Genomic DNA, 14,689 nt, shown 5'->3' with positions numbered 1-14,689 from the left:
TGATCTTAAAAGAAAAAAAGAACAAACTGTTATCAGGCAAGAGAAGCAACGGTAGCAAAGATAATATATCAGTAGTAAAGACTCTCAATTCTGTTTCAATGATAAAGATAAGTCTGAAGTGCTCAACTACCAGATCAGTTGGGACCTAAGGGATGATGTAGACCTTTTCTGACCCTCATGACTTCGTTCAACTAAAGCTTGGACTCTGACTGCCCAAGCCCTTTATGAATATGCATGTTCCTTTAGCTTAAAACTTCCTCAATTTTGCTATTTGGGGAAACACTGCTTTGGGGAAAAGCCGCAGCATTCTCCTTACTTGTTGCAAGTAATAAATCCTTCCTTCTCCCACTCTTTGTCTTCTGGCTTGACACCCACCAAAAGGCAAAGCCAGTTTTTCAGGTAACACTCCGACAAGAGTGCCATTTAGGAGTCCACTTGCTTCTTGGAGCTACGTATCCTCATTTGTAAGGTGTGGACCACAATGTTTCTACTTCCTGGGACTACTGCGGTGATTTGCATCAGGTAAAGAGCAAACGAGGATATTAATAACCAGATGAGTGAGAAATGTATCCCATTCTACAGAAAAGAAGGCTGAGGCCCCATGACTGAGCGGGCTCCAGCTCTAGGGACCACCCGCCCCCGGCCCGCCTGGACCGCCCCCTTCCAAGCTCCCGGCTTGCCTGGACGTCCCCCGTCCCCAACCCCAATGGGACCCCCTGGTTCCTAGCGCACCAGTACCACTCTAACCCCAGCCCGCCTGGACTCATGTTACCCAGCAGGCCAGTCCTGATCGCCGGGTAGCAGCCGGCTCCTCCCGCTTGCCTCACTTCCGGAGCCCAGGCCGGAAGCCTCCCTTCCGGTTCTCAAGATAGCGCTCCGGAAATGAGTCACTGTGCCAGTACCTAAGATGGCGGCCAGTCCATCCACCACAGTGGTCAACAGAGGAGAAGCGGGCGCGAACCCGGAAGTTGCCCGGCTCGGCCATGGGAGATGTTGGGGGCGTGGCTTCCGGCGGCCAGCGCCTGCGAGTGCGAGCGGCTGGGTCTAGCTGAGGCGGCGGCTGACAGGAGCTCCTCCCCGGTCGGCTGCGGCTGGTGCTTAGGCGAACCAGCGGCCCTCAGCTCGTGGCCCCGCGAGGCTCCAGGGCCGCACCGTGGGATGGACGAGGGGAAGATGGACGAGAATGAATGGGGGTACCACGGTGAAGGCAACAAGAGCCTGGTGGTGGCCCACGCACAGGTGAGCGGTTGACTGTCGGCGCGGTTCAGGGCCCTTACCCTACTCCCGGTGGGTTCCGCGTCCTCCAAGCACCCCCTCCGCTCAGGTTGGTTCTGCATCCCCTCAGGACCCACTACCCGTGATCGGTTCCCCAGCAGCCCTCCTTCCGGTCGGTTTCGCGTTCCCCCAGTGTCACTGCCCCGCGATAAGTTTCGCGTCCCCCCAGCATCACCCCTCGCCGTCGGGTCAGTTCCGCGTCCCGCTGGTGTCACCGCCTTCCCCCAGATAAGTTCCGCGTCCCCCCAGCGCTCTTCTCCCCCTAGGTTGGTGCCATGTCTCCCCAGCACTCCCCTCCCTCCAAATCGGTTCCCTGTTCCCCCAGTGTCACCTTTTCCCCCCGGGTTTGTTCCACGTCCTTCCAACGCGCCCCATCCCGGCCTCACACGGTGCCGCCTCCGACTGCCCAGCTACGGTGAGGCCGTCCGGAGTAGCCTTAGGGAAGATACAGGGTACGGGCAAGGTCAGAAGAAAGAAGCAAAGTGCTTGGGGGTGCTGTTACCTCCCTGAGATGCAGGGAATTGCTGTTCTCCTGCTGCTGTTGTTAATATTAGTGGAGCATTGTCTACAGGTTCTTCTCCAGAATTTTTTAGAATTTAGAGAATTTCCCTTTCTTAATTCAGTAACGAAGAGAGTTTCAGAGAGTGCAGTGAGGACTCCCAGTGAGTTGAATCCGGGAAGAGAAGCTTGTGGATTTGTGTGAAGACCCAGATCTCTGACATCTTGCTGTCTGATACAACCAGGCAGGAATGTCGTGGGCTGGGGGAGGAGTGATAGGTGTCATTGAGGGCTTAAGAGTATGGGAGTTGCAGTTACACAGAGCTGGGCAGAATCCCAGTTCTACCACTGCCTGGCTCAGGCTCAGTTTCTGCATTTGCAAAGTGGAACTAGTAACAGAATCCCCTTTGCGGAATTGCTAGAAAGATGAGGAGCTGGACAAGTTATGCAAGTGATAACTATCATCCACCTTGGACTTGGCAGTTAAAAGCTCTGACCCAACCCAACAGCTCCTATGGGGAGCTCATCTTCCAATTCCTCAGTAAGATTGCATGGTATATCGTCATTTTATGTAAAGCTAATTAAGGCTTCTTTTGGCTAATGTACTGAGTTTCAAAAGTAGCGTCAAATGAAGTAGCAAGTTCCAGAATCAGCGTAAAAGAACACCAGGGCTTGGGCACTCAGATGCCTTCTCCATTGTCCCTGACAAGCATGTGTCTAACCTCCAGGGCAACTGGCCCCTTCCCTTGTTGCACAGCCCCAGGTGTTAGGGTCATGTTTCTTTTTCCTTTTTCTCCCCCCCTTTTAAACTGAGTCATCAGGCTATCCTGTACCTGTTCTCTTCATTCTTTATTTTAAATCTAAATTTGCTTTACTATGCTCATTACTGCTTGGTTGTTGTTAGCTCATCATTTGAATTTGAAGATTATCATCACGAGTAGTCTTGTAAGAAAAGGTTCCCACCTAGTGAAGGCTCTGAGTAAAGGGAGAACTCTGCCCCTGGGATATGGAGAAACCTTTGTGCTTTGCCTGGGCCTTGAGGGAGGACAGAGCCCTGGAAGGCAGCTTTCAGGACCCTACTGTGCCCAAGGAGAGGGTGTGTGTGTGTGTGAGTGGGATAGAAGAAAGTGGGTGAGCACCAAGTATTTCTGCTCCCATGGGTGGACTCTCCAGACCCACCTCGTTCATTCTGAAGTAGAGGGTGACCCTCACCAGGTTTCTTTCAGATCGGGAGATGGTCTCTTTCTCAGAGGGGGCATCATCTACTTTCAGAATTGAAAGGTCCTTAAAAAGTGATGAGTCTGTCCCCTCTCCTTTCCAGTGTCAGAACCCGACATACCTTCAGCCAGCCAGTCCTGAGGCCTGGCATCTGCACTGAAGGAATATGGGATAAGACACAGACAGACAGCCTTCCAGGCTGGTGGGTTGGGAGGCTTCCAGGAGCACAGGACTTGTAGAAAATGGGGCCTGGATATGGAGGAGCTAAGTGCAGGCCGAAGGAGGGGCATAGTGTGGGGTGTGCTCAGGGTTGGGCAGTAAGAGATGACAGTGTTGAGATGGTATGAGAACGGTATGCCAGTTGTTGACAGGTTGCTGTCAGTTTTCCTGTGGCCCAGTGCTCAGCATCCTTTGGTCCAGCTGTGCAATTTAACCCCTTCCCAGGCACTGGTCCTTGGCCCTAGCACTGACCCTCTGAGGTGTCTAAGGCTGTGGCCAACCTGACACTGTACTCTAGTGGGTGCCTGGAGTCCCTGGCACTGACCCTGTAGGGGGTCCTGGGCAAGGGCATTTCCTTTGTGGGCACGTACTTTCCTTTCCTTACTGTAGCCCGAGGGTGCTGTCACTGTTCTAGTGGCTGTGCCATACTTGTGTTCATGCTGAGCTGTGGTCACGAAGCCTGGCGCTCCCCTCAAGTGCGCTGCTGCCAAGTGGGACTTCTTTCTGTGTGGTGGTGTTGCTTTTACATCTGCAGTGACCCTTCTTTACCTTGGTCTTATTCTCTTTGGCTTGGCATCCTGTCCTGTGAAGGTCACTGTAAGTCTGGTTTGTCATTTGATCTTATATGTGCCTTCAGTGGGGGGAGTCACCCAGGGCAGGGCAGGCAGAGACTCCTCCCCAGGCACTGAGCTGTCTTCGCCTCTGGGGTGCAGGGCAAACGGGGGCCCACTCCCTTTATCACACTAAGCTGTTGTGACGTTTTCCTCCTTATTGACAGATCTTTTATCAAAAGTTGGTTCCTGATCTTTCAGGTTTTATAGCCTTTCTAAGATTCTGATCAGGCTTCAGATCCTTTCTGCAATTGTTTTGATGCCCTGGGGTGTTTGTCCTGAAGATATGGGGTTCCAGCAGTCAGGAGCTGTGTGTTTCTCTTCTCTTGTGTTTTAGGATTTGAAGATCATACTTCTTAATGGAGCTGTTGGAAGCAAATGAGTTGTTCTCTGTTTTTTTTTTTTTTTCTTTCTTTCTTTTTTTAATGGCATACTCCCAAGTCCTGGGCTTAATTTTCTCCTGAATCTAGTAGAAAGAGTCTTAACGTTCTGTTGCCTGTAGTATTTTTTTTGAACAAGTAACTTATTCTGCATTTGAGATTTTTAATGATATTCATACAGGTTGATACAGCTGATGTGACTTTTTGGTGATGTCTCATGGGAGAGCTGTGCATGTAGCCCTGTCTTTATTCCTGGGATCACCTGCAGTTGAATGGTTAGGATTTGTTATTTCCAAAATATATTCCCTTTGGTGATTTCCAGTCCTGGCCTTGGTGAGTGCTGAGCTCTGCCTTTCTAGCATGTGGGGGTCTGCTGGACTAGGCCTGGTATCCTAAGATGGCATGGTCACTTCCCCCACCCCAACCATACCTTCTTCCTCCTCAGCAGAACTCAGGACAGCAGCTGCCCCTTTTACCAGGAAGGTAAGGAAGGTTTCTGTGTCTGCTGCAGAAGGACGAGACCACAGCACTGGGTTACCTACCTCTTGGTTTGTTTCGACACCTGCTCTGTGGCCATCATGTGGCCTTGGAGAGCCTGGGGTCCGTGAAGGCTCCACTCTACGACACCCTCACTGTGTGTTCCATGCATGTGTGGTATGTCTTTATAAAACGTTCTGATTCTCTTCTGGCTGTTGTATTTTCCATCCTTTAGGGACCATCTGAACACCTCTTCTGCTGCAGCCCCTGAGTGTCCTGCCCCCAGATGTCACCTGGGCTTACACCTCCACTGTCCTGTCCTCTACCTCACAACTTGCATCTGTGTCTGCTTCAGTCCTGAGGCAGCTGTGGGTCCATACAGGCAGGTGAAACTTGGGAAGGAAAATGTCCTGCCCGTTCCAGACACCTGCTGTCCCCACCTGTGGTCTCCACCTCCTGTCTTTCCTCCCTTTGGAGTCCTTGGCTCCCCTCTATGACAGGGGTTCCCAACCCCTGGGCTGTGGACTGGTATGGGTCCGAGGCCTGTTAGGAACCAGGCCGCACAGCAGGAGGTGAGTGGCGGGCAAGCGAGCAAAGCTTCATCTGCCGCTCCCCTTCGCTGACATTACTGCCTGGACCACCCTCCCCCCCACCACCCGGCCCCTGCCATGGAAAAATTGTCTTCCACCAAACTGGTCCCTGGTGCCAAAAGGTTGGGGACAGTTGCTCTATGAGATGTCTCGAGTCACCCTCCATCTGTTCTGTCTGAGGCTGTCAGCCCAACAATGCGTCCCACACCTTGTCCCTCTTATCCTTCTGTGGGCCCTGGGGTGTGTTTCTGGTTGCCTCTGGTCAGCAGAGGCAAGTGACTTGGCTTGGTATTCTGTCACGGATATTCTGATGGAAGACCTGGGCTGTGCCCAAGTGGGGTGTCTGTGGGTGGTGGCCTCACTGAGAAGCAGGGCTGAGCCATTTTGGGATGCCTGGGGCAGCACCCTGAGGGTCGATTCCTTTTGTTGTTGTGTTTATCTGTCTCCCTTTCCCTTGAAAGTTGCCTGATCTCTGCTTCCCTGGGGTCTTCTTGGGGCCCCATCCTGGGTTATATCCTCACTCTGGTGGAAAACCTGACTTGAGCTTGTCCTCCAGCAGTGAGGCTTCAGCAACTGATCACTTCACACCTTGTCTTTGCCAAGAGGGCCTGGAGTCTTAATTCCACCCACAAGTTTCCTTCCTTGGACTTCACATGGGCAGGTGACCCTTTTATATATTGTTTTTGTGGTCTTTTATTTTTATTTAATACCAATCATTTGTTCCTCCCTCTGCCCCAGAAAATACAGAATACTAGAAGGAAGAAAGTAAAAAGCATCCTATGTCTCCCTACTAAGAAAATAATTTTTGTTAACACTTTGTGCACTTCCTTCTATTATATGCTTTTATTGGGTACTTAAGCATCCTATCTGTCTGTTTTTGTTTTCTGCTTTTTCACTCAACCCTACAGCATAAATATGTAGATAATTCTCACACAAGTTTTCAAGGCTGCAGAGCACTTAGGCAGCCAGAGTTCCTGTGCTGTAAGACATTCACATTGTTGTGCGTTTAGAGCTGTTGTGAGCCAGGCTTTGCTGATGTCTTGGTGTTTTGAGGACTTGGGTGGGTTCTCAGAGGGGATCGAAGGAGCGTCTCCTAGGCCTCCTGGCACACGACATGCCAGTACTCCGCCCCCACCGCCATGGCCTGGGACCCTCACAGCACTGAATGCTTTCTACTCCTTTTATAAGTGGCATGTTGTATGTTTTGAGGTTGTTTAATGTGTATGTGTTTATGTGTGTCATTTCTCCATTCACTGACTTTTTCAGGTTGTTAAAATCTTTGATTTTCATCTAGTGTTCCATGGTATGAGAGAGCACACCATGATTTTCTGTCCTCAAGAACAGAAAAGGTGTGGCCCTGGCCTAAGATTCCCTGGAACAGGGAAGAGCTGCCTCTGCCTCAGACTGTGCAGAAACTCTTGTTAAGCCCCTCTTCTTAGTCTCACCCCTTTCTCTTCATGTTCTTAGCATTTTATCCTAGACACTATGAAGAGGGTATGTTTTAAAATTTGGTTTCAGATATTTAGTTTAAAAGGAAAGGAGTTGTTTCCTTCACAACTGGTTAGGACCTTGTGAGCTGGCAGGGCGCTGGTGCAGGGGCAGGGGTAGGAAGTGCCAGGGGGGCTGTGGGCTAGGGAAATGGATCTCGTCTCTATGGGCCTTCCTTGCTCTCAGCCACGGTTTGGGTTCTAAAGCTGCACTTTCTGAGCCTCTTCAATCACCAGCTCCTCCCACCCCGCCTATATCCCAGTGCTCCAGACAGTGCCTGAGCTCCTGCACCTCTGCTCTCCTGCTCCTGTTCACTACTTCTCTCTGGGCACTGTCCAGGTTCCCAACCCAAGCCCTTCTGCCTGGAACTGCCTGTCTCCATGGGAATGGTTTCCAAAGTTGTCCACATGGAACTGTCTCCCCCATTACCAAGGCTCCACACCATATCCAGGTTATTTCCTTGGAGAATGGCCATTTCAAAGGCTGTACTAGTTTAAAAGGTTATTTTCTTCCATTTTTTAAACTTTTTAAAAAACATTTTTGTAATGTATGTTATATGAGCATTGTAAAAAATTGGAAAACCCAAAGAAACAGAACTTTAAAAAATAAGTTCCCAGTTGGTGCTACCTGGACACGCAGTTACCTATTTTGAAGCCCTTTCAGACAGTTCATACAACCTCAGCATGCACATACTTTATTTAAATTTTTTGTTTTTCTAACTTTAAAAAATGAAGAGTAATAAATCTACAGAAAAGTGGTCAGATCATATGCATACATACAGCTTGATTATGACAAAATACATGGACGCGTATTCTCATGACCAGCCCCTTCTAGAGCCTTTCTTAGGGACCATCCCACCTGCCAGAGATCTTAGTCTTATCTGTTTTTGAGCTTTACATAAATAGAACTATACCCATTCATCATTCTCTAATACACACACACACACACACACACACACACACACACACACACACGTATATGTACATATTTATAAAGATAGGTTCATTCTGTAAGCCCTATTCTGTAATCTTTTTCATTTGTCAGTAGATGATGACTGTACCTTTGTGTCTGTAAATATGGATCTTCCTTATTTTCTTGTAAATGAAGGCATAGTATTCCATGGTCTGGAATATGTCCCTCTGTATTTAACCATCCTGCTATTGTTGGATGTTTAGGTTGTTTCCATTTTATTTGGAATTATAAACAGTACTTTTATATGCAGTAGCTAAATCTTCTGTGCATCTTTAATTAAGATAAATTACTGGGAGTGTGCTGGCTAGGTCAGAGAGCACAGGTTTTCCTGGTTGCTCTGTGTCTTCAGATGTGTGGCCCAGTACTGGCCCCCACCTCCTCCCCTGGGCACTGGCTGCCTGTGAGGCTTCCAGCATCTGCACTGCTGAGGATGGCTCCTTATCCACAGCCACCCACCCTTATCCCCAGGCTTTGGGTAGGTACTAATCAGACTTTGTTTTATTTTCCAATAGCGTTGTGTGGTGCTTCGTTTTCTGAAGTTTCCTCCTAATAGGAAGAAGGTAAGATCAGTGGATTTGCCACCCAATCATTAAAATAATTATTTAAGTAAACTCTGATGTTTTTCTGATGCAGAAGTTTTAATGCTAACTTTAGAAATTTGAATATGATATGAGCATTCAGTGCCGAAAGCAATGTGTCCATCTTTTGTGCTGAATTCAGCACTTTGACCTGCTGGGGTCACTGTGGGTCATCATGGTTAGTCCCTGGGTACTGAGCCAGGAGCCTCCCTGACTAGTTCAGAGAGCTCTGCTTGTGGCTGGGGAACCCAGGGCCAGGACTTGGCTTTGCCTTGGTGATTTCCTTACACCCTGCTGCCTAAGTTTCCCCATCTGTGGAATTGTATCAATGAAAATGAAGTCTGTGATGCTGTGATAGACAGTCAGTGTTACAAGTCACAACGGGCAGTTCAGATGGAGCCTTGTGTTTCTATTCACTGAGGCAACCAGGCAGAGTACCGTGGACACCCTCAGAAAGCCATTGTTGTTCTGTTGTATGCCCGCTGACCACTGAGTTGCAGTGTCTCTCTACTTTGAGGCGGGATGTCATTGTGGTGTTTATCTAAGTGGTTGCAGTGCTCGATATGGCATAGCCCTGTGGGAGCCTTTCCTCTTTCATGGTCTGGGGAGAAGGAGGGAGGTCCAGAGGGGCTAGGTGTGAGCATAGTCTCTTATCTTAAAAGGGGAGAAAAGGCAGGAGCTGCAGGTCACACCCACACAGTGGGGGCAGGGCTGGTGGTTGTTGGGTGGTGAGTAGAAATTGGGCTCAAGATCAGGGTGTAGGAGACATGAGTCACCACCTCACCTTGTTTGAGTTATGGAGAAACAGCCGGAAAAGAAGGTGAGGTGGATGGCTGATGGGTATCAATGGTGGCTGATTGTGCAAATGAAGGGCACACTTGCAGGTTAGCTTCATAGAAGGAAAAGCAGGGACTGTGGGAGAAAGCTGGGGGCTGCCATCACAGTGGGGCTGCAGTGAGATCTGGGGACAGTGTAGTTAGTTCAGAGAAAGATGGCAAAGGATGGGAGGGTGCAGCTGCTGAAGAGAATTGTACAGGGTGGTTCTGTCTCCGTGGAATCCAGGTGGAAACTAGAAACATCTCGGAGGCTGCCTCTAGCCCCCCTCCCCTCCCCTCTATCCCCACTCAGGGTCTACAGAGCCTAGCCTCGGTGAAGGGCCAGCGTTCTCTGGATGCCTCTATTTTCAGTTTTTCCTGTTTACATTTATTGAGGCAGTGTCTTCCAAGGTAACAATTCGCCTTTCTTTATTATATAAATGGCACCGTGTGATGCCAGCTGCATTATTTGTGGGGAGTTGGGTGTGTTAATTCTGTCAATAAGAAGAACTTTTTGTCAGAAGCCCTGTGTCCACAGCTGTACGTACGGAGCCACTGGGCGTGTTCTGGGTTTTTTTGTCAGGCTTCGTTCTAATACAGTAGTCCCCCGGAATGCAGACTGTGGTTTGCCTGTTTTATGGTGCCTGGGTGGCAGCTCAGACTGAGACCTCCCCAGAGGCTGAGCCATGTGTCAGGCACCTCCCAGCCTGTGGTTTGAAGAAGACAGCCCTCTCACTCCTGAGCGAGACCTGTGATCAACCCTTTGTTCTTCTCACCTTGGGTCAGAGTGAGGGATACAGGAATGATTTCCTGTCTCACCTAAATCTCACAGCTTATTGATTCTTTAAGAACCTCTGAGGAGAAAATATTTTATTTCTACATCTAGAAGCTGAAGAATAAAATCTAAATATCTACTGATTTTTGGATGGGACAGATTATTAAAGTCGAATTCCTCGGAAGGTGTGCACGGGCCACTGGCGGAATCCATGTGTGTTCCTGGTGGGGAGGAAGGCAGGGGCACAGGTATGGTTCTCAAACTTATGGTTTCACAATCACATGGGGCCCTGAGTACAATGCATAGGTGGGCCTGGGGGCCCTGTGCGGCAGAAGCTCCAGTGAGTGTGGCAGTCTTCATGGTGAGGCTCACCTTCCTCCAGGTCCAGGGCCACTGGTGGCTTTTTGTGGCCACATACATGGCAGCCCTGTATGTGACGGGGGCTTGTGGTGGTGTCAGAGTCTAGGAGGTCCCGGTTGTTGAGGTCTTCTTGTCCTTCTCTTTTGCAGACCTCGGAAGAAATATTTCAGCACCTACAGAACATAGTGGACTTTGGCAAAAATGTCATGAAAGAGTTTTTGGGAGAGAACTATGTTCATTGTGGGGTAAGTGATTTTTTTTTTAATGTAGTCTAAATTCATGGGCCTGTTCTGTATCAAAGTACCAACTTCTCAATTATAGTTTGGAAGTTGCTTAATGATATCCCCCCACCCCACACACACACATACACTGTGTTAGTTACAAAGTTTCCAAGGGCTTCTCATTTGTTGCACTGTGAAGTAGCAGAGCAGATAGTGTTATTCCCATTTTCTAGCATGAGGTTCGGAGATACTTTGCCAGACCTTCACTTGCTGAGACTCCTGGTCTTCACCATCCTGCCCTCATGGAGGCATTCAGTTTGGTGAGAACTCTCTAGAGAGGTCCAGGCAGCAACACTGACCTTCAGTGGGTACCTTTGAGCAAGTTAGGGAGAAAAGGGGACCCCCATGATGGGAGGTGTGACCTGGTCTCGTGGGAGAAGCCAGCTGAAGCCCATGTGGGGTGATGGCCTCCACCTACCTGCAGGTGGTCTGCGTTGCTGGCTTTTTCTGGTCTCAGTGACCGAGAAGAGTGCCTGTTACAGGCAAGGTCTGCTGTTCAGACACTCATGAAGAGAGCAGCGTAAGAAGCCACAGTGGACTGGCCCTGTGATCCTGGCAATCCTCAGAGCCAGTGGCCTTGGTACATGCCTGGGACAGCCATTCTTATGTCTCCACTTTGATCACTGCTGCTTCTCTGCTTACGCTGGCCTGACTGCTTGTCTTAGATCAGAGCCCTGAACAGACTAGCAGGTTTATCATTTTGAACAGAGAGAGCACTGCCTCTGTTTTGTAAATTCTGTACCTTGTGTCCATCCTGAGAAAAATGATACCAAGAAGGTTGAGTAAAAGTTTCTTTGAAGCTTCAGGATTGCCTAGCAAAGTAGAATTTAAATGGCTTCGACGGCAAAACATCCTCCAAGGAGGGTCGTCCTTTGACAGCTTAGGAAGTACTCTGGGTGGTGTTGCTTTGGGTCTCTTAGGGCTGTAGTCTAATCTGTAGGCTGGGGCTAAGGATCCTCTTCCAGGGTGTCCCAGAGCCGTGGAGCTGGCAGTGTGGTGCTGGCTGTTGACTGGGGGCCTCGGCACCTCCCAGTGTGGACTCTCTGAAGGGCTCTGAGCATCCTTGTGACTTGGCCCTGACTCCCCCAGTACACCATCTGAGAGATGACCTGTTCGGGAGTTGTGTCTGTTGATTCCATGGCATCCTGGGACCTTCACGGGTCAGCTCTAGGCAGTGTGGGACTACACAGGGCTAGAGGTCACTGGGGCCATTCTGGGGGCTGGCACCACCCCTAGTGAGGTCCCCAGCTGTCCTGTTGAATTGTGAAAGCCTGAAACCCACCACCTGTGAGAGCCCGAGTCTCTGAGCTTTCTGCGTGCTGGGTGCCACCTACTTGGCCTGGATGGTGTGTGAGTGAATGCAGGTATGCCAACTACCCGTGTCCTTCTTGGGGAGAGAGCATGCTCATCTGGCCAAGTTGGGAGTGTTTCTCTGTCTCACAGCACTTGGGGGCTCTAGACCTTTCTTCCAGGAGGGGCCAGCAGTGAAGGAGAATGGTGAGGAGCTTGGGGTTCCAGCCAACGGCAGCCCGGCAGGTGGGAATAGCATTGGGATGTCCCACCAGGGCCCAGGGCATGCTCTAGCTCCAGGTTTGATTCTGTTTGTCCACAGTGCACAAGGCTCTGGGCATATGAGGTGAGCACACCAGGTCACATTTCGGGAATATTCATCCCGTTGACATACCTCCTTCGCGTGAAGACACTGCCAGAGTGAAACACAACCTGCTTTTCCTCCAGGTGGTTGTAGTATCAAGAGAGGACTGCCACTCAGGCCCAGCACTGTTGAAATGTGGGATACAGAGCACATCTCTGGCCTGAACAAGACCATGTTCAGGCAAAATCAGCATTTATAAATGATGCTGTTTTCTCTGACTGATGGCACGAGCTAGGTTAAAGTGGAGCCCTGGGGAGAGTGTTTCCCTCTTCTGTGTCCTGGGATGAGACATAACTAGCACAGTGGTGAGAGAGCAAGGCTCAGACAGAGTGACAGACACACCCCTTGTGTCCGTGCTGCCTCCGGCCCTGACTGGCTGGTTTGGGGACTGGTCTAGGTCTGTCTTCATGTGAGCTGGAGGTTAGGTGGGACAGGGCATGATAGAGAAGGTGTGGCATGTAAGTGGAAAGGATCTCAGCATTCTCATTCTAGGCAGGTATCTTGTGTCCCCTTGGGATTCCTTTAGAAGTCAGAATTCTGCCACCCTGGAAACATGGGGAAGATGATGAGCAACGTGGATTAAATAGAAACTCCTAGTTTGGGAGACTTCAAGAAATAGTAGAGAGTAGTTGCTCCTTTGTTTTTTGCCCCAAAGCACCATATATTGGCCATCCTAAGTCCTGTGGCTGATGGGCGCCCAGGACATCTCACCCAGAGATTAATATTTGATCAGACCCTGTTCCTTGAGCTGCTTCTCAGATGGAAATGTGAGGAGCCTCAGGTTGTCTGAGGAGATAGCTGGTGAGGAACTTCTAGCAGGCAGAGAACTGCCTCAGGCCCCTGCTCTGCTGTCCACAGACACTGAGAATGAGGATGAGGTCGCCGTGAGAACAGAGGAGCTGGGTGAGGAGCACTCTGTGGGGACTGACCGTAGGTGACATGGGGCACGCTTCTGGCCACCACCACTGTGGACACCAGCTGCTCTCAGGAGGGCCGGTTCCTCTTAGTGCACAGAAACTTTAGCATCTCTGTTTTATTTGGACATGTCCTTAAAATAACAGAGCAGGTTTTATTCCTAAAACCCACATACTGAGTATATTTTTTAATGTGGTAACATATATATAAAACTTAACATTTTAACCATTTTTAAGTGTGTGGTCCTGTGGCATTAAGTATGTTCACATTGTTGTGCATCTCACACTGAGTATTTCTTATTTGTTCTTACAGGAAGTTGTTCAGCTGCCTTTAGATTTTGTGAAACAGCTTTGTTTAAAGATACAGTGTGAAAGACCAGGTAAGGGTTTCTAACTTATGAATTTATAATATTCCATTTGAAATGTGTTTGACGTTATTACTCATGTTAGGTAGATATAGATACAGTTTTTAGCAATTCTTTTGCCAGGAACTTTATTATCAGGGGTAGAAATCCTAGGAGCTCATGAATACAATTCTGGGCATCAGATTTGCAGATCACTGCAGGGAATATATGACCAAGAACAAATTAATAAAAATAAAAATGCATTTGGGAGCCAAGAGGGAGCTGAAGGAGTTCAGGGAGACTTAGGGAAGGGAAGGTGGGCTCCAAGGGGGGCCTGGGGGAGTCCAAAGGAAAACCGGGATAGACCTGAGCCATGGAGGTTGGACTAGGCCCTGCAGTGTGGCAGTCCTGAGAACCTTCTCCCAGAAGCTAGCACCACCCAACCTGCTCATCCTATTGAGGTAAGGTGGGAGACTTGAATTTTTGTACCTCCCCGCTTCACCTCATGTACTTCCCCACCATCACCATACCTACCCCACCCCCCATCACCACACATGCTTTCCACACATCACTACACATACCTTCACCTAGTCACCTCCCAGACCTTCTCCCATCACCTCCCGTACCTTCCCCAATCACCACAAATACGTTCCCCCATCATCTCCCAAACCTTCCCCCCATTACTTCCCATACCTTCCACTCATTACCAAACATACCCTCCCCACAGTCACCTCATGTATTTTCCCCTCAGTACCTCATGTACCTTCCCTGCACTTGCTCGTGGCAGTAATGACAGTAACCATGTCAAAGCTTTTTCTGTCACAGTCAGAGGCAAAGATGTAAAATCTGTGTTGTTGAGGAGTGAAATGTCTCCTCCTAAAGCACAGCCAGACAGTCAGGGTGTGCAGTGAGTCAATATAAAATCCTTTCCGTATTTGATCAGGAAAATGAAAGAAAACAGGATACTGTGCGGTGGAGCCCTCAGTTTGGGGAGCAGTGAGGAGCAGGGCTTCATGGGTGGAGAGGACCAATGAAGGGGAAGGAGGCAGCAGCTTTGTTCGAAGCCTGGACTGTGTCTTGGCTCTGTTTTCCCCGTCTAGACAAAGACAGACTGAGGCCTGCTGTGGTTCTGCCATCTAGTTACTAGTGCCACACAGCATCATTAGTTTTATGATTGGCAGTTATACTACTTAACAGTAATAAGACCGTCCCCTGTTGTAATAATGACTCATAGTCAGCC

General features: G+C 49.4%; 1 protein-coding gene across 1 annotated transcript in view; it reads left to right on the top strand.

The window, feature by feature from the left end:
* The first annotated feature begins 889 nt into the window (after positions 1-889).
* The window catches only part of IPPK (inositol-pentakisphosphate 2-kinase), a 57,933-nt gene continuing 44,133 nt past the window's right edge, over positions 890-14,689 (top strand). Inside the window, exons 1-4 of the mRNA XM_059072416.2 lie at positions 890-1,239; positions 8,241-8,288; positions 10,406-10,501; positions 13,419-13,485. Of these exons, the coding sequence (XP_058928399.2) occupies positions 991-1,239; positions 8,241-8,288; positions 10,406-10,501; positions 13,419-13,485 (460 nt within the window). The 5' untranslated portion in view covers positions 890-990. The remainder of the gene's footprint in view (positions 1,240-8,240; positions 8,289-10,405; positions 10,502-13,418; positions 13,486-14,689) is intronic.

This window comes from Kogia breviceps, chromosome 8 (assembly GCF_026419965.1).
Source record: "Kogia breviceps isolate mKogBre1 chromosome 8, mKogBre1 haplotype 1, whole genome shotgun sequence".
Classification (NCBI taxonomy): domain Eukaryota; kingdom Metazoa; phylum Chordata; class Mammalia; order Artiodactyla; family Physeteridae; genus Kogia; species Kogia breviceps.
Note: the sequence above shows the minus strand (reverse complement) of the source record. Positions and strands in the feature narration are given on the sequence as shown.